Source organism: Lepisma saccharinum, chromosome 3 (assembly GCF_977018435.1).
Source record: "Lepisma saccharinum chromosome 3, izLepSacc3.1, whole genome shotgun sequence".
Lineage (NCBI taxonomy): Eukaryota > Metazoa > Arthropoda > Insecta > Zygentoma > Lepismatidae > Lepisma > Lepisma saccharinum.
This window is the reverse complement of record NC_139231.1, coordinates 139,097,181-139,123,461: the sequence shown is the minus strand read 5'-3', so window position 1 is coordinate 139,123,461 and position 26,281 is coordinate 139,097,181. Positions and strand designations below refer to the sequence as shown.

Below are 26,281 nucleotides of genomic sequence, written 5' to 3'. Positions count from 1 at the left end.
GCTTAGAATTCCTTCTAGAGCATTCATGAATTTTGGCATGGTTTTGTTTTCACTGTTGACTAGATATTTGCAATAGTTTAGTAAGTTTACGTGGCCACAAAACTATTGAGAATACATACGCAACAGCAAACCATGCAGACATTCACATGAATGCTCTAGAAGAAATTCGAAGCATATGTAATTTTCCATAAGTTTGAATATCATATCAATTTTTTGAAAGGAGAGAAATTTTTGAAAATAGCTTAGCTAGTGTTGGCCAAAGATACAGCGTGCCTTAACTTTAAGAAAGCAAGTCTCTGACAGTATTATTAATATTATACTTGAGTAGGAATTCCAAGAAATATTTAGTTATTGAATGGTTTGTACTTTACAGTTCAATGCAATGCATTGTGTGTCCATGTTCAAGTCAGTAGTTCATTTTTTTTTTTGTTTGCTTTTTCTGGGTGATAAAGAAACACCGTTGCTGAAAGAAGATTTTTCTCTTCACATAATTACTTCCATGTGGGATGATGGCAATATTTCCAAATTTTAAAACACTTATTCCTCGGCTACCATGGGAATTACTGATGGGACCATACTCTTCGTTTCCATATCGAATGTTGTCTCATGTTGGAATGCAGGTTAGTCGTGACAGCTTCCCTGTTGTATAGTTTAATTGTGGGACTTCGTGAAGGGATTTTTATTCAAAATGTCTGATTGTCGATAACCTAGGTTTTTATGAAAATCAGTTAGAATTCGGACTTGTTACATTCTATCAAGTATAAAAAAATATTCTGTGAAATGAATCCTAACCTGTGTTGAGCTGGTACAGAAAATTAAGGTACTGGTATGAAATTATCAGTGATCAAATCAGATTTATTCACAAAAACTGGTCAATACCTTTCTGGGGTTCACAAAATACTATGAGTCACTTTCACGAAGTCGAATTCTCATGGAAATTATACAAAGTGTGTAATAATTGTTAATTTTGCCAGCGGCATTGTGTGGCTAATGATTAACACTTATATTACTGACACTTGATAACACCTAGAATTACTAACAGTTGTCATTTTGACTGTAATGCTTCATCAAACTTTTTAAATAAGGAAAAATATTATTTTTTTAAAGAAAAATGTGTATTTGGTACATTTTTATAGTTTTCTGCTACAAAGTTTTTACTTCACATTTAGAGAAGATATGAATCTTAGAGTAGGAATTTAAAAAAGTAGCTTAATGAAATTGCATTTCTTTCATTCTATGACAATATTTCAGGTACATCCCTTTATGCTCAGCAGCTAGGGAACTTGCCTGAAATTCTTTGCAGAGTGTAAAAGAATATCCTCATACGTAACTGAGGCAAAATTACGCCAATAAGTATCCAATCACTTAACATGTAGAGGAGCCTGACATTTGTCTCCAAAATATTGTTTATGAAGTTAGTGCTCTGAATAGATGGCATGCCAACACTTGGTGTTCAAGTTTGCATCTAAATATGTAATAGAAAATTCTTATGGGATGTTAGAAATATCTGCAATGTAGACTTTTTTTTCGTATTTCCAGATAAATGAAGAGGTTAGTAAGCTTCTGGAATTGAAAGCGCAGCTGGGTGAAGATGGTCCACACAAATTTACTCTTAAAACTCCCAAAGGCACGAGAGATTATGGCCCTGAACAGATGGCTCTGAGGTCAAATGTTCTGCAGAAGATTATTGCGTGTTTTAAAAGGCACGGAGCTGAAACTATTGACACACCAGTCTTTGAACTTAAGGTAAATTATAGTTAATAAATCATGCATTTTGTTTTTCAGAGAAATTATACTTTTATAACAGGAGGGTGGTGTAAGGGGTGACCGTTTCTGAAGACCCTAAATATCAGCCTCTTTTCCATGTAGCTGGCAAGGCTCTGGCATCTGGACTCTCACCAGTATAATTCTCTGTAGGACTTGTGTTGAATGGGGCACATCTTCAAAAAGGGAATTTCTGGAATAAATAAACCTTTCCCCACCTGTAATTGCACCTGCATCGAGATGGAATGCCAGCATTGTACTTCCTGTGAAAGCCCTAACCATCCCATCCAAAGTAAAAGAAACCCCAAATCTCCAATAAATAGTTCATATTCTCTGAATTTTTATAAACCTTTCTAGGCATTTGCAAAACCTGTGCTGTAAAATTCTTCATTTAAAAATGAAACCTGTTTTTTTGAAGACTTTGAATACTGGTATTGCATTGAAGTTTGAGTATGTCAAACGTATACAAATGGGATAAAATCCTGAACTGAAATATACCTGGTTTTTGAGAAATAACTGTGTTAAGTGCTGTCAAGTGACACAAGGATGGGTGTAATCTCACCCGTCCTGAAGAGTGAGAGTTCTACAGCAGCCAAATGTATACACTTCAACTTATCTTGTAATGTTCCATCAGGTGTAGGGTTACCAGATCGCTGTAAGGGAAATGTAGGACATTCTGTCCCAAAATGTAGGACACAAAATTTCCTCAATAAATAATACATATTTCTATAGAACACGTTAGAAAGTAGTTGAAAATGACACTTAAGATTTTAAAAAATTAATTCTTAATGAATTTTTAAATGTAAAATTTCAAAACTTCCAATGATACTAATCAATGCACCTCTTACTACATGATTTAAGTGGTACTTCTCAGAGGAGACAATTTTTATCATAATTTCAAGTTTAATCAAACTATATATTTATGCCAAGCCCCGCGACAGGTTAAGTTTGCAGCAACTTTTCCCATACAATAGACCCAAACGTGCACACAGAATGTAGTCCTGCTGCATTACTGTCTATTTTCTCGCTGTCTGTGATATGAACAGCTCGGCAGTTGAGGCAAGACTTGCATGGGAGATGCTGAGCGCTATTCTCACATGGTTTAATACATAAAATCTGCTGCAAACTTAACCTGTCGGTGGGCTTAGAGTGGAAAGTCAAAGTCTTTGAAATTGTAGGGACCAGTACCAAACATTTCACTGACTTTATGAAAAAATCATTTATCTTGAGAGTCTATTGCGCTGATGGTAATGAAATAACTCTCTCAACATTTGAATTATGACCTGTAATGGCAAACAAAAATTCAGCAATTACTGTAATTTAAAATGGTTCCAGAAGTTTCATCTTGGGTAGTTTTTAGTTCCATAACAGGATGTCTACCAAAATAACACATCCAGAATTCTTGACCTTTTCTGGACTTTCCTAAACCTTTGTTCAGTTTTTCTTAACGTTTATTTATTCGACCCCTACTTAGGTAAAGTTGGAAATTAGTAATTAAGAAAATAAACATTTATTTAATGAAAACCGCTACCAAAGGGTCAGTTAAGATAGAAACTGAAGCTGAATTTAAGAAGAGAATTACATATGCTTTTATGTATTAATGCATCCTGAACTGTGTTTGGCAGACAAGCGAAGCTTTGGTGTCTGGACCTGGAGTCACAGCCAATATAATCTTATGTGGGGTTTCTGTTTGTGACTGTCCCTTCATTCATCTTTGCTTACCACCATTCATCCTCACCTTCGCGATTAGTCAAAGGGACAGAAAAAAGTGAAGTAAAATAAACTAAATCAACCAATCAGTCATCATGATAGCAAAAATTGTTGACCACAAGAATAATTTATTGCCTTCTTATTGACTTGTTGATTTCTTTACTTTTTCTTGACTTCCATGACTTTCTTGACCGGCAGACACCCTGATTAACTTTGTTCTCTATACCCCTGCTTTTGAATATTGAATACGAATGGGCAACACCTTGTTCCATCAGTATAAACCCTAAGGCAAGAAATTCTGCTCAGTGGCGTTATCAGAAAGTGGTCCCAAAATTTTGTTCATTAATTGCTCCGTTTTCCCGTTTGTTTAATAGCAGGACAAACTTTTTCTTTCTTTCTGGGCAGTGACTAAATCAAAATAAATTTCACTATTGAGTTTGGAAGTGCAGTTCATAGACTTGTAACTTGCATGATTTTTTTTCTGTCACGTATTTTCATAATTAATATTATGTGATGCTCAAAATGTAGGACATTTATGATATTTTTCAAATTCCTCCCAGACACCGGACATAAAATACATAAAATGTAGGACATGTCCGGAAAAAAACAGACGTCTGCTAACCCTAATCATGTGTACGTAATCTATTATCTGGCATACTACAGGATACAAGTAGGACTAATAAAAGAAGTTCAAAGTAAATGCATAGTGGTTACGTGAACATCAACAAAGTTTTAGAAGAAAAATTTTACTAGTGGCTTTGGAGAGATTATGCATAATTGTGCAATGTGCTACAGTGATGGTAACATACATTTATACCAGTCCAGTTTTGTTTATTTCTTCAATTAGTTGCAAAAATGTTTCAACAAAGAGATGACATTATGAGTGGGTTGAGTTTTCATGAAATGTTTGTCAAAAACCTGCTCTATATTAGCTGTGAGTACATTTAGACAAGAATTGCCATGTTGTTTAGACCATTTCTATCAAATCATTTTACAGGTGTGTTTCATGTTAAGGCCTGTTCTTGTAAACATACAGAATTCAAGCAGGCAGGTGGGAGATTTGAACAGTATTCGGTCGTTGAAACAGAAGCCCACAATATTTTGTTTCACGTGACAAATAAAATTGGCCGCGAACATGGCGGCTGTGTGAATCCAGATATTCCATGAAACACACCTATAGCTTATTACGAGGTTTATTTTTTAATTAGGGGCAATTTTGTGCTCAAGTTGGCAACACTGCATGCTTGGCATTTTGCGCATGTGCGTTAGTGCACATGCCTTAGTGCATTTTGTGCACATGCCTTGCACGTAAACAGATGCCATTTGCACATTTTGAAACGCTTGGTGTGGTTGTGGTGGGCAATGGAAGTGGTGCAGGTGATTGAAAATCCCACAGAGTGTGAGATACGATCAGTGATCAGGTTTTTGACCGCGAAAAATGTGAAAGAGGTGAATCTAGTGAAGGTGACGAAACTGTTGAGCCATATCACTGGGGACGAGTCATTTGTGTCCCTCTAACAAAACAAAACAACAATCCAAGGAATGGCGCCACACATCATCCCCCTCAAAGGTAAAGTTCAAGCAAGCGACCTCCGCCAAGAAACTCATGCTCACCTCACAGTCTTCTGTGACAGGTTTGGAGTGCTTCTGATTGAGTTTCTGTCGAATGGACAAATAGTTAATGCAGCCATGTATTGCACACACTCAAGAAACTTCGACGAGCAATACAGAATAAACAACGAGCAATGCTGTATTCTGGTATCATGTTGCTGCACGACAATGCATGGCCACACAGTCGCTCATTGACTCATGTGACTACTTGCCAATACTTCAGAGTTTGAATTCTACCAATTAATTTACTTGATCATTATCCTTTTTACAGGAAGTTCTTACTGGAAAATATGGTGAAGATTCCAAGCTGATTTATGATTTGGCTGATCAGGGAGGGGAGATTCTCTCCCTTCGTTATGACCTTACAGTTCCTTTTGCAAGATACCTGGCTATGAACAAAATTTCCAACATAAAGAGATACCACATAGCAAAAGTTTATCGCCGTGACAATCCTGCCATGACGAGAGGGCGATACAGAGAATTTTATCAGTGTGTAAGTATTGCAAAACTAATTTTAACATTATAATGTGTAACAGGGTACAAAGACTTTTTTATTCTTAAAATTCATCAGTGCATAGGTCATTCCAGCTGATGCTGCATAAAACCTAACAAACTGGGTTTTTGAATATGTTCAGTCTGTTCCACTTAGCTACTCACTATTTTAAAAAAAATCTAGGAAAGTTGGGTGCATTTTTTTTTCAGATAGAATGCAGATTACCTTAAATTTTTTCTCCTCATTTTGCCACCTCCTTACTTTTTTGATGGGAAGTTTAGGCTTCAGCAATTCCAGGGTGGTGACGAGCCTGGAGACTAGGGAATTTTGTCTTAGGTAGTAGAATTCTCCTTTTCCCTGTGCTGTCAGTTCATATTATTTTATAACGTGAATCGGTTACAATTTTTTGTGTTGACAGAATAAACTTTAAAATATGAAATACATGTCAAACGAAAATTAAACTTAATTATTACATATCCACACTGCCCCTTATTTCTACATAAGCAACCAAGTAAGGGAATAATGAGTTGAATTACCTGTGCAAAAGTGTAAAGAGCAGAAGTGTCAATTCCAAAATCATTTTGCTTCTCTCTCAAACTTTTAACAGCATATAATGTCCTCAAAGAAAATAATTCATAGGTTCATTATTGTTTTGCTGAAACTTTCCATTCTTATGTTGCCACACCTTGGTGTCAACTCGAACCAAACTTCATCTAAGGTGGTAATTAAAATGGAAATTTGGTATTTTTCCTAACCTCATTGTTGATGTTCTGGAATTATTAGAGGCATGCATATTTCGTTTTTGGCAAAACCACGAAATGTGAAATAACAACTTGTAATGTTAATTTCTCATGTTTGTGAAAGGTGTGAGGTGCATTTTCCTACCCTGTTTTGTCACGAAATAATGCGAAATGAACTGCGAAATAGACTCTTAAACACGAAATTTAGAGTTTATTTACCGACGAAACAGAATTATCCTGCGAGTTATGCAATTCACGGAAAATTAATTTATTCTGCTGTAAATATTTGACAAGCAAAAATGGACCCTTTTATACAGGAATAAACTTTATATACTCTGGTAACAACATAAATGTGTTTTTAGAAGGAATGTGTTTATTTTTTGTAGTAAGTGCAGTTTTAAAATCAAATTTAGGATTATATTCACAATTTTAAAACCAAAATGTTATTTTATATACTATACCAGCAAATTTATTTTATTTACCGCTATTGAACCTGAAATTGGCTGTTTTTGTACCGAAATTTTGCTTTTTTTATTAACCAAAAATATGTGCCTCTAGGAATTATGAATTGTTCCAGTATTATACAAAACTTTTTATTCTGCAAATTTATTTTATTACATGATCCATGTACACACACACACACTTAACTACAGAAAAAATTGAAAGCACAAGACAAAAATATGTAATAGTTTTGAAGGGGTTTCAAATATTGATGTACATCACACACACCCACACATATTAAAAATATATGTGATGGTATATCCTAACAGGAATAGTGTGAAGATGAATAATTACTGAGTTAATATTTTAGTGAACTCGGGACCAATGACCAGTTGAAAAATATTACCAGTTTAGCATTTGTCAACGAACTCCTCAAAATTTCATATCTATACAAGGATGAAAACTGTTCGTAGTTCTCTGTGGATTCAATTTGTAATTTCTTTTGATTTGCTTTACAGGATTTTGATATTGCTGGCCAATATGACTTAATGATTCCAGATTCAGAATGTGTACGTGTTGTTGCTGAAATTTTAACTTCTTTGGAACTTGGGGACTTCGTAATAAAAGTAAATCACAGGCAGCTACTGGATGGTTTGTTTGAAGTATGTGGTGTTCCACCAGAAAAATTCCGAGCCATTTGTTCAGCTGTAGATAAATTGGACAAGGTAGGTTTGTCATCTTTTAATCTAATCTGTAAAAACACTTTACTCTTTTCTGTGCAGTGTACTGCATTTTGTATTTTTTGAAGGGCTCAGGAGTAAAACATGGTGACATTTTCGTTATTAATGAGTTTCTTAAGCAGAAAGATTATTAGAAGCTATACTGTAGATAAATTGTTTTTGTGTTGTGTTCAATTTCTGAAGAGTTCAATGAATGCAATGCATGACATGGCAATTATAAGGAAAAATTGAAGGATGGCTCTTTTTACTTTGTAACTCAATAATGACCAAATTGTCTTACCCTGTTTTATTCCCAAGACCTTCATATAATAGGCATCACAAAGGGAAGATTACAGATCAAGCAAATATGATCCCCACCACTAGCAATAGAAACATGTTCACATAAGAATATCTTCTCTCTCGAAAAGTAATGTTGCAATATGTGAAAGGAAAGCACTAGACAATGTGTAAAGTTCAATTAAGATTCAATGCTACTACCCTTTTCTTTCTTGTTTAAAATTTAAAATTGCCAATCCATTCTAAGGTACAGTATGTCAACCAAAGTTACAATTCAAAAGAAGAAAAGAAGAATTTTTCCCTTAAGAAAGTTTTTTTTATGCTTAAATAGTCCATGTTATATGTGCTCACTACGCACAGATGGTGGTGATAAGGGTTTCCATGTATCAAAATTATTATTGGTGTTTAAAATCTTTTTTTTTTTCGTTATTCCAAAAGTTTTTTTTTTTTGCCCCTAGTTTAGGTTATGCAGAGCATCTAACATTTTTAATCTTTCACAGACTCCCTGGGATGATGTACGTGCAGAAATGGTAGATGAGAAAGGTCTAGCACCTGAAACAGCGGACAAAATTGGACAGTATGTGTGTTTGAATGGGAAAGCTGAACTGGTGGATCAGTTGCTAGAAGATCCGTTGATGAGCAAATCAGCAGTTGCAAAGAAAGGTCTTCAGTCAATGAAACTCTTCCTCCAATTTTGTGATCTGTACGGTCTCTCAGACAAAGTGTCTTTTGATCTAAGTTTGGCCAGAGGCTTAGATTACTACACTGGTGTAATTTATGAGGCAATATTGTTAAGTAAGTATGGCATTGTGTATTGTTCTGGTAATGATATCTTCAACAGCAATTGCATTTTTGACGTTGCTGTAACCAAGGTTCAAATTTTGTTTTGTATATGTTTTAATCTTTAGCCGAAAGCAAAGTATGTCCTTAACCGCTTGTGTACCAAATATCTCGATCGAGATATTTCGACATGTTCGTAGTTTTTACATCATAATGTTGCTATTATTTGCTGGAATTGCGATTTTCTTCTTTTATATTATTGTTAACACATATTCCGCACCGTAAAGACACTTGCACGTCTTGTTCTTCCATAAATAGGGGGGGGGGGGATGACGGGAAAATGGTGGCTTCCTTTGAAACTGAGTCAGTGGCACATAGACATGTGGTTTGGGGGGTACAAGTCATGTTCTATTGCTCGTATGATAATAGTGCAATTATTTTCTTGTTCCAGACATGCCTGCGATCATTTCCATGTGTATTTTGACAATGTCCTGTACTTTGTAGTCCAGGGGCGGAAGGGGCATTTTTTCCAGTTCCTCCCCCTCCCCCTGCATCCATATATGCATTCAATGTGCATAAATTGTACGTAGTTCGAATCTATTTTTCATTCCACGTATAACGGTACTTGATTCATTCATCTAGGGCAATTAGCCTCCAATATACAGGCGTTTCAAGGTAACTCTGTAATCCGAGGCTTGAGTCAGTGGCGCACAGACATGTCAGGAGGTAGGGGCTACAAGTTGTGTTCTATTGCTCGTATGATAATAGTGCAATTATTTTCTTGTTCCAGACATGCCTGCAATCATTTCCATGTGTATTTTGACAATGTCCTGTACTTTGTAGTCCAGGAGCGGAGGGACATTTTTTTCTGAGATTTTGGAATTTTCCTGTTCCTCCCCCCTCCCCTGCATCCATTTATACATTCAATGTGCATAAATTTTATATAGTCAGATTCTATAGTTCATTCCGCGTATAACGATATATCATTCGTCTGTCTAGGGCAATTAGCCTCCGATCTACAGTCATCTTAATGAAACTCGGCATTTTGCTTAAAATTGACCTGGTACCAGGGAGCTTACTTGGCAAAATGGGCTTGGTAATCAAAAGGTTAATGGTACTCTTATCAGTGTAAAATTGGAATAAATCCCATATTATACCTAAGTGTAACAAATAAATGTATTAGAAATTCATGTTACAGACCTCCAGTGTATGCAACTTTCAATATTTCATTATATGTAGAGGCTCTTAGCCCAGTAAATTGTCAGTTAAAGCTGTTTATATGTAGTTGCTTTTTATTTCTAGTACAGATTTTTGTGCCATTGCATGAATACAGTCAAACCCCGATTTTACATTTTTCAGTGGCCCATAAATAAAAAATGTAAAATCCTGGAAACGTAAAAAGCGGGAAAGCAATAGGGAGGGGTGAAACTCAAGTGTCAGTAAGAAAGGGCTACACAGTCAACTTTTTAGGGGGTATATTGTGTCAAAAATTATTTAACAACAGGAAATAAGTATGACAATGAATGTCTAAGGACAAAAGCAAGACGTGCTGTGAAAGTCAATTACGGATTAACGGGATCCACTTTCGAAGGTAGGAACGGTGGATGACTGCTTCTAACTGCCACCTATTAGGTTCAGTTAATGCATCTGATCCTGTGAGATCTCAGTTTACTCTGTAAATTGGAAATTACTTGCTATTTTTAGAAGTCCCGGGTAATTGGAGCGGGGTGTTTATTTATAGCTGGACGCCAAGCATCTTTATATACTGTAATCAAAGATTCCTGAAGGCTTGCAGAATGATTCAGATTCCATTTTGAGCTGCATATGTATCCAGTCTCGATCAGCCCAACAGCATGAAGTGAATAAAACAAAACTTTGTCACACTTAACGCATTTTTAGACGTCACAAGAAATTATCAATGACGGGTGCAGGATTTTCGGAAGGTGGAATGAGGTTACGGATACTTTTTATAATAGTGTGCCCTCACTTTGCCATCTATTCCTGGCTTTGACGTTACTTCTTTTTTTTTAGAAATACTGGCTTATGGCCCCATCATCCCCCTTTGGGCACCCCACTGATTGTTATTTACATCCATGTTAATTGACTATTTATTATTGGATTAGGAAGTCTTGCGGAGGGTAAACACCCCTTCCACCAATAGTTTCCCCATAAATAACGTGTTTCCTTTTTTTTTCTGTCAATGTTTAATATCGCATGATTTGTTTTCAGCATGTGAATGGTTCCGAAGAAAAGTGGTGATTATATTATTCTTAGCATCATGTGCATTTCCTTCCTGCACTGCTCTTCGTGTTCAAGGTGTATATCAGAAGGCAGAACAAAAGGAAAAAAAATAGCTTTTGTTTTTCTAACTCCTCGCTTTGTGTCATACTCGTGTTTCCTAATTGTCAAAACAAAACAACCTTCGGAGAGTAGATTGTAGTTTTCTTCCCGAGTGGATGAGACATACCTCTGTGGAAATATTTGGCGCCAGCTGCCATCGGTTTGTATTGGAAGGGAGGGGAAGGTGGAGACCTGACAAACACGTGGTGGGTGTTCTTATTCTCGGCCAAGTTGCAGGAAGAAAGGAGGGGGGGAGGGGAGAAGGATCACTGCTTGAAGCTCTCCCATGTTGTCATGTCAAAGCTTCGAGCATGATATGAGCAAGATTTCTGATACGGGGCATTAAAGAATGACAAAGGGGCTGAATCCTTCAGTTACTGCATAGCTCTGCACAGTGCCGGAGTAATGAGCTCATGTGGGGGAAGATGGGCATCTTTTATTTTTCACTTGCAGTACGCTATGTTCGTTGAATGTGCGTATTCAGGTTGAAGAGCAACTGGTAATTTTAGATGCCAGAGGAAAGTCTTTTCGCCTTTATGTTAATTGGTTAAAATGTCTCGTGTAAGGGTGCTCACTTCCACACGAGGAAGAAAATCAAGGCAGGAATACTTGGCAGTTTTCAGTAATTACAAGACTAGTGATTTGGGATGGACGATATCTGAAATTTGATATAACATAGGGATGCACGATATCGGAAATTTGATATCACTATATATATATTGCCAAATATCGTGACGATATATTGCTGACATGCATGCATATATATCGCTAAAATATCATGATGATATATAACCAACTCTATATATATCACCAAATATGATGATATATCGCCGACACTGTTTAACTTGCCAAACATCGTGACAATATATCGTCTAGTTGATATCACCTGGATGATATTTTTTCAATATCGTGATATATCATCTTGACGATATATTGCCCAACACTACTAGTGATGATACCATAGGGGGCATGAGAAACCAAATGCCCCCCCTTGCAAATGAGAAAAAAATTGAAGGTAAAGTTTCCCATGCACTTTGCACCATGCTCCGGCTGCCTTTACTCCATATATTCTGTTTTTTTGGGGGGGGGGGGGCTAGTTTATTCACTCATTTTTCTTGGCACCATCACTTTACAACATAAAAGTCACGCAATATGCATAGAGAAACCATTCTCTGCCTCACATAGAAGAATCATTTATCCCAACCTCACTCCCTCCACGCATTTGATTTGACACAAATATTTTTCCTTCAGTTAGTAAAATATTGCCCTATCTGCCCATATAAAAAAATGATCACTTTAGCTTGTGCTTTTTCATTTTCATTCTGATAACCAGATGATATAGGGTTCAAAATAATCAAACTACATCCAATCATATCTCCTTAGGAATCTAAACAAATTTCCATTGAAGAAAAAGTGCAGTTGTTATCCGGTATGGCAAATCCTTATTTTTTCCCCATTTGCAACGTTGTAAACAAGAAGAAAGGAAAAGTTTTTACAAAACAAGTCCCCCCCTCTTTTTTTACATTCCCGTCAACTAGGAAGGATTCGAAGGGATAACAAAGACACCTCAGTCAAACACATTGTGTCCAAACTCTAGGGAAGTCAGCAATTACAGAGAATGGGTTTGGCAACAGTGTGCTTGTTGTCTGAACCTGCGGCAGAAGGATCTGCACATTTCATCTTCACGGGGAATGCAAGAAGTGCTGTTTTCCCTTCCTGTCCCTCAAGGGAGGTATGACAAATGCAAGTTGTACCCTGCCTCCCCCCCACCACCTTCTACTGACCATGTTTCTTCGTTCCTTCCTCTTGCACGACAGCCTAACATCTGGAAGTACAATGTTGCGTCATGAATGAAACAGCTGCAAAAGCAAGATATAGGAGAGAGAAGTCGCATAATCAACAGAACAGGTTTCTGCCAAATTTTAAGACATCGTCATGGTTCGGAAAACGTATAAAGCTGGAAATGGGAGTTAGAGCGAACGTAAAATTGAGGTGAGCGTCCTATTATTTAACATGGCCTTTTGCCGGGGCCTGACTGGATGAACATATTAAGCGGGAAAGTAATATCGGCGTTTCACTGTAGTGTGATAAATGTAGAATTTCTAAACACTTTCTGAAGTAGTATTTGAATGAAGGGAAATTTTGAAAATGGTTCAAATAAAAGTTGTAGGTAAATTCCTTAAGTTTCCAAAAATTTGTACATTATTTTGTAATGTTAAGTGCTTGTTATTTGCCCATATGTTAAGTGTGGGGAGATGATAAGCTGCTCGAGCATACAGGCAATTGCCCTATTCTTATACTGTCTATGCCAGAAGAAAAGAAGGGAAGGGTGATTTTTGGCAAGAAGTTAGACCACTCTCTCCTCGAAGGAACAAAATAGCACCCAGTCTCTTTTGCCCTTATGTATCTCAATTGATGTTTAATAATTTTTAAAAAGAATTCAAGATTTCCAACTTCTTTGAAAACACTTTCTTGTAATTGTTATAACATACAAGGCCTGTTCAAAAAGAAACCGAAATCTTTTTGTAAAGTTTGTATATAAATTCGTTGAATAGAGCTAACAGTGGTGCTGCCTAGTGGTGTCCTTAGTTATTAACTTGGCCCGGTTTCAAAGCCGTTGCTAACCACAGTAATGCAGTAGATCGCGTTGAGTGCCCACCGCGATTTTCAGTTACCCTACTATGAAGTAACTGGAAGGATAGAGCAGCGAGTATGTGTGAAATTGAATAAAACTTTCAAAGAGATTTACAATGTGTTACATGAAGCCTATGGCAAGGAAAGTTTCAGATTAACAGTGTTACGATTGGTACAGACGTTTAACATCAGGTTGAACCTCCATCAAGGACGACAAATGATTAGATCCCATGTTAAAATGACGTTAATCATGTTCTTAGACTGAAAGAGAATCTGAGTTTGTGCCGCATGGTTCCACAGTGAATGCAGCGTTCTGCGTTAACATCATGCAACGATTACAAGAAAAGGTGCAGCACAATAGGCCCACAGATGTGGTAGAACAAGTCCTGGTTGGTTCATCACGATAATGCATGTGCTCATTCCTCACCAGGGAGTTTTTCGCAAAGCACCAGACACTTGTTTTCCCACAACTGGCCTACTCCACTGATTTGGCACCAGCAGACTTCTTCCTCTTTCCCAAGTTGAAATCAACCCTCAAAGGTCACAGATTCCAAACAATGGAAGAAATCAAGGGGAATTCACTACAGCGTTTACAGGCTATTTCAGCAGGCATTCCAGGACTGGAAGAAACGATGGGACCGTTGTGTGCACAGTGGAGGGGAGTACTTTGAAAGAGACAGATCGAAATAGCTGCTGAATATTACCATTTTCTCAATTTTCTAAAAGTTCGGTTTCTTTTTGAACAGCCATTGTATTTGCCAATTATCTTCTTTTTTTTTAAGATCAGATTTCACTCTATTCTTAGCTTTTGAGAAAGATATGTGCGTAGAACAGCGATATTACACTTTATGTACCACTTGATATTTGCAGGTAAAACATGAGAATTGTCTTCTGCATTACTGATAAGTTTGATCTCATTACAGGCCAGGCAAAGAATGAACAGGGAGAGTCCATTGGTGTTGGCAGTGTCGCTGGTGGTGGGAGATATGATACTTTGGTGGGAATGTTTGATTCCAAGGGAAAGAATGTTCCATGCGTGGGAGTCAGTATAGGAGTGGAACGTATTTTCTCGATCGTGGAAGCACGAGCCGTTGGCTCTAAGAAGAAAATAAGAACAACAGAAGTGGAGACCTTCGTTGCATCAGCACAGAAAAATCTTTTGGAAGAAAGAATGAAGCTATGCAAAGAACTATGGGATGCCAATATTAAGGTAAGAGGATATATACGTTACGGCTCTCGACACTAAACTTGTGTGAAATGAACCCCTTCTTGAATAGTTTGCAATTGTATGAGATATTTAAAACTTTTAAGTATATAGTTAGACAAATATTTCTTGAAATGGAAGTGATCCTGCTTGATTCTTAAGCCATGTCCGAATTGACAGCTGCTGCCTAAAGCACTTTTCCCCATGCAGAATCCCCGGACCATTAAAGTCAGACTTTGTGGCCTAGGTGGAGGGAAGAGGTGGAAGGTGTGTCAAGTGCATTCAGCTCTCTCTAATGCTACTCAGCAGCTGTATTGCAACGTGTCACTTTCTTGGGGCAATGCTTATTGAATAGGCAATACCAAGCTCAGTGCTACTAGGACATTTTGTTGATAACACAATTTTTCAAAGAAAGAAGAAGGAAAAAAAATGTTTCAGAAGAGATCATGTCACATTTTCAGTGTTAGTAGTAGGAGCTTCAAAGTTTGTTTACATTTCACAAGTGTTATTTATTCTCCCTGTTATTTTACTGTGCACCTTATGACGAATTCTCATTTGTAAGAGTGTTTAAGGAAAAAGTTTTTATTCACGAGCAGTCTTTTCCCAGTATCGAACATGTCTGGTAAGTCTGCAGTTCTGTGTACCTCCAAACTGGCATAACTAATGTGGTGTGGGCAATTCGGTGATTTGGGAAGTATGGATTATTGTGCTGGAGTTTTGCAACTTGGTTGGTACGGGGAACCACCGTGCCTGTGACGTACCATAGCAACATCTGCTATGAGGCACTCTCACACAGTACAGGGTGTCCGGCTTAGATCTTTAACATTACAGAACAGTATAACTTTAGTTACATTCAACTTCAAATGAAACTTATTGTTTGTATGGGACTGGCAACAGTGGCCATTTGCGAGAATCACCAGTACTAAGAAGTTGACGTGACGCGCATGCGCGTGTATCTCATAAATTCCAAGATGGCGGAGTGGACGGTTCAGCAGAAAGTGTTCTGCGTTCTTTCACTGGCAGCAAACAAATCTGTGAAGCTTGTTAACGTGCTTTTCGGCGTGAATTTAATAACCAACGTCACGACAATGTTCCTTCCTATTTGAGTATTGCTAAGTGGGATAAACAACTAAGAGAAACTGGAAGTGTTGTGTCGATGCACGGGAAGTACGTGAAGCTGAAGGTATTAGAGGAAAACATTGAAGTGATTTGCACTGCATTCACAAGAAGTCCAAGAAAATCAATAAGACGTTCAAGTTTAGAGCTCAACATTCCTCGGTCTACTATCCATGATGTTGTGCACAAAAGATTACGTCTATGGGCGTACAAGATCCAGTTAGATCAACGAAATTATCCTGATGATAAACCTAAAAGACAGACGTCTTCGGGCAAAATGTTAACCGAAATTGACAAGAACAATGCTTTTCTGCACAAGGTGTGCTTTTCTGATGAAGCTGCATTCCACATGTGTGGCAAAGTTAACAAGCAAAATTGCCGTATTTGGAAAAGTGACAATCCTCATGAATTTCGTGAAATTATGAGAGACTCTCCAAAAGTTAATGTGTGGTGTGGGTTAATGAGAGAGAAGATAATAGGCCCGTTCTTCTTTGCTGAAGAAACAGTGAGAGGAAGGAATTATTTAGACATGCTTCATCATTACGCTGTGCCTCAAATGCCTCCAGAAACCATTTCCCAGCAAGACGGAGCCCCGGCACATTTTGCTATCAGTGTACGAGAATTTCTCGATGATCATTTTCGCAGAAGATGGATTGGAAGAGGATCTCAACCACTTACTTGGCCTCCGCGCTCGCCGGATCTTTCCCCCTAGACTTTTTCTTTTGTGGGTTCATCAAGGACCAAGTATACAGTATGCCGTCGAGAACTTGGAAGATCTGCGTAACAGAATTCGTCAGGCGTTTAACAATGTGACCCCTCAAATGCTAGTGAATACCTGGACGGAATTGGAATATTAGTTTGACATCTGCCGTGCCACAGGGGCGGGTTAAAATCGAGGTTGTTGTGAAGTGCTGGTGCTGGGACAAAAAATGCATGAGTTTTTCTACCAAAATGTAAATTTTGGTAATAAAATTGGGTTTCTCTGCAAAATTATGCTCTTTTGTAATGTTAAAGGTCTAAGCCGGACACCCTGTATAAGAATAACATAGCAGTTGTGAAGTCACGTTGCCACTCTTCCTTCTTTGGTGTACCTGACAAGTATGATAGATGTTAGGAGTTTGGGGGAGGGCGGAAATGCTACTTGATAATCATATCTTCTTCCTCACAAGACTCTAAGGCAAACATGCAGTTACTACTGCTATACTTTACTTGTTTCTCATCTACTTCAATAATGTTTTGCAAAGAGATGTTCTTTCCCCCCCAAAAAAAAATCTTTATTAGCCTTTATAATTTATCAGCAGAATTTTCTATTTTTAGAAATCTGACTACCATGCTAAAGGTCCCAGGTTCGATCCTCGGCAGGTTCAAATCTGGGAACTTTTCTAACGTTGGAAGCAGCCCAGACACCCACCCAGCATCGAATAACATGGGCACCGGGGGGGAAACCCTGGGGGGTAAAGGCAGTCAGGGGCATGATGCTGATCACATCACCCCCACTCGCAACCGGATGAAGAAAGTGTGGGGCATTACCCCCACACCCCCTATATGCCTTCATGGCGTGCTGCTAAGCACAGGGGAGTGCTTTACCTTTTTTTTTTTTTTACCTTTTTTTAATATAAGGGTATAATTCATATAACCTAGTTTTGCCTTTTTTTCTGAGAAAGCTTTTTGCATTCGCGTGATTCATTATTTAAGAGTGAGTGAAAATTACAAGTTTCTATAGAACATTCCTATTTTTATAACTACTGTATTATTTTTTTACAAAAACAAGTGAGAGTCTCAGTATAGGGAATTTCTGTAGTAACAGCAGCTTATGATCAACCATATTAGATTTTTTGCATAAGTCAATGTGCACTTGACTAAGTTTTAGACATGTAGTCTGTAAATTGACTTCAGTTTCTTGCAGTCAATTTACACTTCATAAAACCATGCTGGCATTGAGATCTTTGATTTGAATTGAATGCACAAATATTCATAAATCATACCACAATTGACCAGGCTCAGAATTGACTGGCTCTCAAGCTTTTGTAATTACTAAGGTAAATGGTCAAGTTTTTCCCAGGGTAAAGGACCATGCTACATTTTTAACTTTTTGTCAGGGTCATTCCACGATTTTCCGACACTTGTTTTGATTTTTCGGAACCCTATCATATTATATATCATTGTAAAGCTTAAATTCTACATTTTCTGAATGTGGCAATAGTGTTTCATTCAAGATGGCAACATTAATGTGCAATTTGGTTGAAAAAGCCCATCACAAAATCAGAGAAGCTTCTGATTTCTACGATCCTTTGGACGAAAAACCTACAAGGAATAAGAAAATAATAATTAAAATGTATTACTGGCCAAGTAATATAACATGTATGGAGAAATAGAAGAAATCTTGTGCTTCTAATTGTTAGTTTGAGGGTCCTGAATGTGCCTCATATTGATGTTACATTAGTCACAGGAAAAGCATATTTTAAAGTTTTTTAGAAAAATAAAGAAGAAATGAGCAAAACTCTTACACCAAAGTTAGCACCTAAATTTTTCATCATCCTTCGCAGTTTCCTGCCTCTGGCTGGTCGGCTCTTCATTTTCTTCTGTTCTTGCACTTTCTTCTGGTCTTGCACCTAAATATAACCAGTAAATTACCTCACAAGGTATATTGTAAATATTGCTCCGAAGCACCAATAAAAGCTGTGACTAACGTAACCACATCAATGTGGCTAACATAACCTAAGTGCATAGGCCCTACAACATTATGTTGAACACATTTGCTGGCACTACGTTTAAAAACGTGAGCCAACTGCTGTCATAAGTATGTAGTAAACACAACGGTAATGATGTAGCTTACAGTTGTCACATTTGCTTTAAAAATATCCCACCTCTTAGTACCATTCAACAAGCCTGCTTTGTAAGGGCATGAAGGTATCCTCTTATCGAAACAGAGGTGACCAAATACCAATCAGTGGGATCATATCACCTGCCACAGAATAATTAGAAGTTGGAAATTCTAGCAGTAAGGGCTCTATTGCCAGAAATCTGACTTGTGTTTTAAATCCCTGCGACTCTTGTGTTTTGTTACGTGATAAGATGTATCCAGGGGAGGTGGTGACCATTGATACAGTCCAGAATAAAATAGAAGTATCTGTTGAGAGTCTCTGCCCAAGGACCAGATTTTATGAAGCTGATGCTGTGTGTCCCACATAACGTGGTGTTGGGGCTCAACTGGGTCAATGGGTACCTGGGGAAACCCTGAGGGGTAAAGGCAGTTGGAGCATAGTGCTGATCACATCATCTCCAAAATGTCCAAGATCGAGAATGGCCCCACCCCCACATCCCCTAAATGCCTTCATGGCATGGTGCTATATGCACAGGGAACTTTACCGTTTACCTTACCTGATCTTGTGAAAAAAATCAGTCCTCCAATCAATAGCAGAGGACATTTTACATTGTATGAAGAGATTTATACAGTTGATGTGTGATGTATGTTTGCTTATTCACGTTTGTCATATTACCCTTCAGTTCAGTACGCTGCAGAAAAATATTCATTAGATTTGTAGAATAGGCACAGTTGTTTTTCTCACATTGAAGTTTTTTGTTTCACCGTGTGTGGCAAAAAAATGTTACATTAGTCATATTGAATAAAGTAAGGACTTGCAGAATGACTGAGCATTATATGTATAAACTAGTGCCTAGTTTTCATGTTGCCCAAATAAGATTTATTAAAGAATGCTCATCATCATTAGATTAACCCATGCCAGAAACCTGCTTGACAAATGCTAAAAATTCCAGTGCTTTTTGAGTAAAGTAGTTATTCAATTAAATGCTTCACAAAATGCTGCCTGTGCACAGTTTATCAAAAGGTAATAGAGCAATACACTTATGGTTATATTTTGTACGTTAAGCAAACTTGATGTATGCTGATATATTTATTTTCTGTTTCAGGTGGAACAGTCCTATAAGAATAATCCAAAATTATTGGGTCAACTGCAACACTGTGAGGACTCTGGAATTCCACTTGTAGTAATTATAGGTGAAAGTGAACTTGCTCAGGGTATAGTGAAACTTCGTGATGTTGTAACTCGAGAAGAAACGGATGTACCACGGGACAAGCTACCTGAAGAAATTCGAAAGCGCTTGGAACAGCTGAACGAAACAATAACAAATTGTGTTCCATAGCACATGTGGACATTTTAATAACGGAAAGCTTTAAAAGCATGGGAACATGTGAAGTTTGAAAATACAGTTATCAGTATTCGTTGTCTTTATCTGTGGAATGGATGTTTGCTGCACAACATCGTACATCTTTCATATTGAATATTTATGAGGTATATGAACATTGATGGCTTCTGTATAATACACATTGAATGTATGAATTGAAATGTTATGAACTGAAAATTTTATTTATTAGCATGAGATTATTAAACTGCTGCACATGTTACGTAGTAAATCACCAACCTTTTTCTCTGTGAGAAATTATAATCACGTTTTCCTCAGTTCGACAGGCATTTGTATACCCATTGAATGTGTGGGGTATGTACATTGGATGTAATAAATAGTGATAGAAGGAAGAATGGCTTATTTTATTAATACTGTGACAAACTATTCTCAGCCCATTGATTATTTTTATGGATAAACTTAAACTAATACAATGATTTTTCTAGTCAACCAGCAATTAGGATGTTATTACATTTGTATGGATGTTAACAATTATTTGTTCAATTTTGCATAATATAAGCTTGAGCCGCGGGGGCTCAGTCCGTAATGTGTCTGACTACCATGCTAAAGGTCCTGGGTTCGATCCCTGGCCGGTTCAAATCTGGGAACATTTCTTATGTTGGAAGCGGCCCCGGCACCCACCCAGCGTCGGATAACATGGGTACCTGGGGGAAACCCTGGGGGTAAAGGCGGTCAGGGCACCCCCCACTCACGACTGGATCCCACACCCCCTATACCCCTTCATGGAATGGTGCTATGCACAGGGGAGCACTTTACCTTTTTTTTTTACCTTTATAAACTTGAGGTTGAAGAAATGGTGAAAATTGTTGACACGGGGTTGTTAGCAATTCCATGTAAATCTAAGGTAAAGTTGCTCATGCACATAGCACAGTACTATGAAGAAGGCACATTTAGAGGATGTAGAGCCCCACCCATTCTCAATCTTGGCCATTTTGGTTGCCCTCAGGTACCCATTGATTACAAACTGGGTGAGCCCTAGAGCCACTTTGTGTGTGGGACGTGGCCAGATAAATTCAGACCTCAGATCACCAACCGTGGGAATCAAACCTGGGTGTCCCGTATGGCAGTCAGACACCCTACTGACTAGACCACTGCGGCTCATACATGTAAATCTTGACTGATTTATCAATTCAAGATCTGGTATCGCCTCAGTTTTCACAATTGTACTTAGCTAGGTAAGTTTTTATCAGTGCCTCATACACTGACAAGGTAATAAGAAATCACTCTTGTCTAAACTTCCTGTAAACCTGCTTTAGAAATATGAACTGCTATGATACAAGGTTATTAATCAGAGGCGAGGCGTCCGGTCATCAGGAGATGCGGCGATGATCAAGCAAAGTAATAAAAATATTGTATTTTATATATTTTAGAGAAGAAGTAAAAAATAAGTCAGCAAACTCTCATATTTGTGCAAAATAAGCCAAGCGACAGCATAAAACTGCTGGAAATATGCAAGAGATTTGCTAATCTTAGCACATTGAAATGATGCCTCAGTACTATAACTTGACAAGTTTAAAAACAAGATGCTTCAATCCATTGTTTGCTCACCTCACATCACATTTCCCCACTCCATTGTCTGCGGCGACGTTCGTTTGCAGTGTTGCAACCTGGAGGGAGTGGAATTGTCTGAGAATTTTCAACGAAATTTGAATGTGAAAGGCATGAATTAGTATCCCGTCACCTATGCTACCTATTGATTACGCTAAATTCTAAATACATTTTGATAACCTTAAATGAATTAAGTTATATTAGGGATATTTCTTACCAGCATAAGAAATGTATGAAATAAAACGATAGAAAAATGAAAAATATATAAACGATAGAACTGAGCTCACCTTCTAAATGTTTTCCAGTTCTCCTTCTTCAGTTTCACTCTCCCACTCATCCGAGTCTGTGTCTAACGATGAATCTGTGTCCGTGTCTGAATCGGCTTCACCAAGTCTAATTCAGTTCATCTACACGCTCGTCCATCTCTTTCAAAGTAAGAATCTTGCAGCCAAGAGTAAAGAGCATGAACATTTCAATGCTTTAGAAAAGAACACAGGCAAGCGTGTTATCAGATTGCGTTCTCGTAGTGATTGTTGTAGGATAAACAAACGAACCACCACCCCACTAGTTAAAAAAACTGGCCACTGCTCGATGTCGCATTCAGAAAATGAAGTAGTAGTTTCTCTTTGTTATAAACCTTAACTCACGTACATAATACTACAGTTTACGATTGGCGCACCACACGCATTTTCAAAGGCTGAATTAAATTAAATGAACCACTGATATAATAGGAGCCTGCATGCACCATCACTCTAAACAGTGAAAATTGTTTGTCATATTTGTTTTAGCTTAATTTTGCCGAGTTGGCACCACTGGTACTCTCAACGCCAGACCAGTGAGTAGAAGAGTGGTGGGGAGGATGACGTAATAGGAAGTGCTCCGCAGCAATCTGCGAATATTGGGACTTAACTTGTCAGGCTATACCCCTCGTGCCGAACCCTCGCATCAAGTTTACCATTGAAGACAATGGTGTTGGAATTCCCAGCTCATCGCAGAAGAGGTGCGAATCCATCATCTTTGACTGTGCCGAGAACAGCCGAAAACCATGGACGAATGCTTCCGAACAGGCAGTCCAACAACCTCTACTTTCCCCCAATCTTGAAGGTCTGGGTCATGACAGGCCTTCTTTTTGGCCCCCATCCTCATGCTTACAGCCACGGCATGGTTTGTCTGGGTCTGGAGTCACCAAGATTCTTCAGTGTCCAGTGGCGTGACCAAAGAGGGATTGATGAGGGGTCATAATCCATGCTTAGGCTCAATAATCTTGCCAAAAAAAAAAGGTCAAAGGCAGGAAAGAATGGCAAAATGAGGAATTTAGGAATGACTACTAAAAAGTACACGGGCACACCACTGCGAATGTCTGCTATTTCCACTTGTTAAGAGGAAATGCACACATTGAACGATAGGAAATTTGTTTTACATTATCAAAACAACAATTGACAGCAGACCATAGAAGTTATTACCTTTAAACGCGTCAATTGAGGTGTTTTGATTTCAGTTTCGATCATATTTAATAATTCTCATCATATGGGATAGAATTGTGTTTTTTTTTTGTATTCTTAAGGTCTATGGTATGAGCTTTTAAATTGAATTGGCAATGATCTTGGCGTTTATCGCAGATATATATTGTACCTCCCCCCCTCCACACACACACACCCCGTTGAAAGATGGACCCTGAAGTTTGGGAAATCTTGCTATTACTACGTAAAAATGTCACGCTTACTAATTATGCCACTGTTATTAATCTCTAGCAGACAGCTGAGACAACACTAATCTCAGTGGCTGCAAATAGCTTGACGACAACTGCTATTACACCTGTCTCTGCACAACATTTAACATGTCTCCAAAACCAGAGATGATATTCATTTTATTTTTCCCCCTTTGGGAATGGAGGTCTGACATACTTGAATTTCGATGCAACATGAGCATTGGAATTTTGTCAAAAGCAGGTTTTATTTTTCTTTGGTTAAAATTTTTTTCCACACAGGAGATGTACTACCGCTAGAGTCTGCATTTTTCATTGAAATTTGTTAGATTTTTTTTGTTAAAAATGTTTATACGAAGTCATAGTATGAGAATTATTTGTCATATAGAGTTCAAACTAATTAACTCTCTAGCCTTCTTAAACCCGAAGGTTCATGGCTGCAGCAACACAGTCCTTCCATCTGTCCCTATCTTGAGGAAGATCTGCAGGGTGGCTCAAAAAGTCACTTAACACCCCTGATGCAAGGCCTCTGCAGCGCGCAACATGGAAATGGTGATGACTAATAGTTATCAGGCCAAGGGGGAACCACATTGATGCCACCCACGCAGTCGGTGGCCATCTTGAATTCAACTTCCGAATTTTAAATGGGAAGGGGGTGATATGATATATCAAATCAGGCTAGAATTTCACGAGAAATACAATGGTGAAGGTTTTTCGACATATCTTTAACCAGTAAAAAGTTATGACTGAATTCTTGTACCAATTTGCTCCTTTTCGAGGTGTTAGAAAAATGTCTTAATTTTTGTTTACCGCATCGGTAATGCATCGAGATCAAAGTGATGTCTAGGGAGAGAAGTTCGCATGCCATTGCACACGATTTTAATCGAATACATCCACAAAGAGCTGTGCATTATGAATGGTTGTCACGAACAATTACAGTGTGTGACAGGATGCTGAAGTTCACATCTTCCCTTATAAATACTGCTCAGCTGGTTTTCTTCCAGGCAGCTCTTGCTTGACCAATCTATCGGTATTACTTTCTCATGCTACTCAGTCTATCTCAAACAATTCCCAGCTTGACGTTATATATTTGGTCATTTCAAAAGCTTTCGATAAAATTAACCATAATCTCCTTCATAAATTACAATCCAGATTTCACATCCATGGCAAACTTCTATCTTTGCTAACAGACTATCTGCGTGCACGAGAGCAGCGTGTTATCCTCTCTGGCCCCTCTTCCAGCTTTCTACCCGTCTTGTCCGATGTCCCCCAGGGGAGTGTCTTACGCCCACTTTTGTTCCTTCTTTACATGGATGACAGACTGTTTTCTCTTCCCATAAATGTACTTCTCTTTGCCGATGACTGTAAACTCTTCAAAGAAATTTCATCGGAACGCGATTCACTAATCCTACAACAAGCTCTTACAGAACTACTTGTGTGGTGTCGCCAGTGGAAACTTGAATTGAATCCTCAGAAATGCTCCTGCCTCACCATTTCCTTAAAAAGGTACAAACTGATCTCTCTTTATACTCTCGAAAACTGTCCCATCAAAAATGTTTCCTCTTAAAAAGATCTTGGTGTTATCATCGATGAAAAGCTAAACTTCAGTGATCACATTACATATACTACTAAACGAGCCATGCCTCTCCTTGGTATTCTGTACAGGTTTCCTGAAATCCAAAACCAATCAGCCATTACCATATTTTTCAAATCCTTTATCTCTCCGATTCTTGAATTCTGCTCCCCCATCTCGACTATAACTAACTAAACTAACTCTCTAGCCTTCTTAAACCCAAAGGTTCATGGCTGCAGCAACACAGGCCTTCCATCTGTCCCTATCTTGGGCAAGATCTATATACTCTTTTCCATCTCTACTGATTTCCTTTAGGTCCATCTCAACGTTGTCCCTCCATCTTCGTCTTGGCCTTCCTACAGGTCTCTTACCATCAGGTTTCCCAACAAGAATCCTGTAAACTCCTCTTTCCTCTCCCATTCGTGCCACATGGCCTGCCCACCTAAGTCTTCTTGATTTAATCATTCTAATAATATCTGGACATGAATACAAATTATGTATTGAGACTATGGCTTCTAAAACTAATCTTTCCAGCATTGATTCTGTCCTAGCTTTTTCCTCGCGATTGCTCGCCAAAGACTTCCTTCTCTCAGATACCTCCATAAAACAGATATTATGTATATTTTGAAGATCCAGTCACCACATACTCGTCACGAACTAGCAGACATGACATTTTTGCATAAAATCATTAATGGCAAAATAAAAACCAAATTCCTTGTCAACCAATTTCATCCAGGAGTACCTGCATGGCCAACCTGCAACGTAAAGCTCTTTCACATTCCCGCATCAGGGCTCTCTCTCCTACAGCGGTCTCTTTACTATAGGCTCCCTCACTTATATAATAACCTGCCTGTAAATACCGATATTTTCTTGTCAGAACACAGTTTCCGACAATCCCTAAGAATGTACGTGTAACAATTTCTTTTTTCATCTGCCGTCTTGTGTTGTCTTGTTTTGTTGTAATTTTTATTATTGTTTTTATTTTCTTCTTGTTGCTAGTTTCAGTATAAAATGGTCTTTCAGTACTGTATCTGAAACTTTAATTAAATAAATAAATAAATAAAAAATGATGTTTCTACTTCGATAGAAGTTATTGGAGCATACATAAAACAAGCTAATGTAGCTGGACTCATTTCGGTAACAGCATTTTCACCTTTTAGAATATCACAAATTGTTTTCAATTGTTTCAAGTCCTCGTTTGCACTCACTACCCGTTTGCACTTTTACACAACAGCTGACCCCTTTTCTCCTGGCACTTCCATCGTCTCCTGCATAGATTCCTCGAAGATTTTCATGGATGCTGTAAGAGTCTCACCTTTTTTTCTAGCTTTGTAATTGTCTCTGGGAATCCACCATAATGTGCAAAAATAAATGACAGTTCA

General features: G+C 38.1%; 1 protein-coding gene across 4 annotated transcripts in view; it reads left to right on the top strand.

Moving 5' to 3' along the window:
* The window catches only part of HisRS (histidine--tRNA ligase), a 29,937-nt gene extending 9,536 nt beyond the window's left edge, over positions 1–20,401 (top strand). For 3 of the 4 annotated variants that reach the window (XM_083119524.1, XM_083119525.1, XM_083119527.1), the window contains 6 exons: positions 1,540–1,746; positions 5,357–5,578; positions 7,278–7,484; positions 8,276–8,570; positions 14,453–14,739; positions 19,780–20,401. In XM_083119524.1, coding sequence (XP_082975650.1) covers positions 1,540–1,746; positions 5,357–5,578; positions 7,278–7,484; positions 8,276–8,570; positions 14,453–14,739; positions 19,780–20,013 — 1,452 coding nt within the window. In that variant the 3' untranslated portion in view covers positions 20,014–20,401. Of the gene's footprint in view, positions 1–457; positions 621–1,539; positions 1,747–5,356; positions 5,579–7,277; positions 7,485–8,275; positions 8,571–14,452; positions 14,740–19,779 lie in introns of those variants that run through there. The other variant, XM_083119526.1, reaches the window with a different exon arrangement.
* Positions 20,402–26,281: the final 5,880 nt, after the last annotated feature.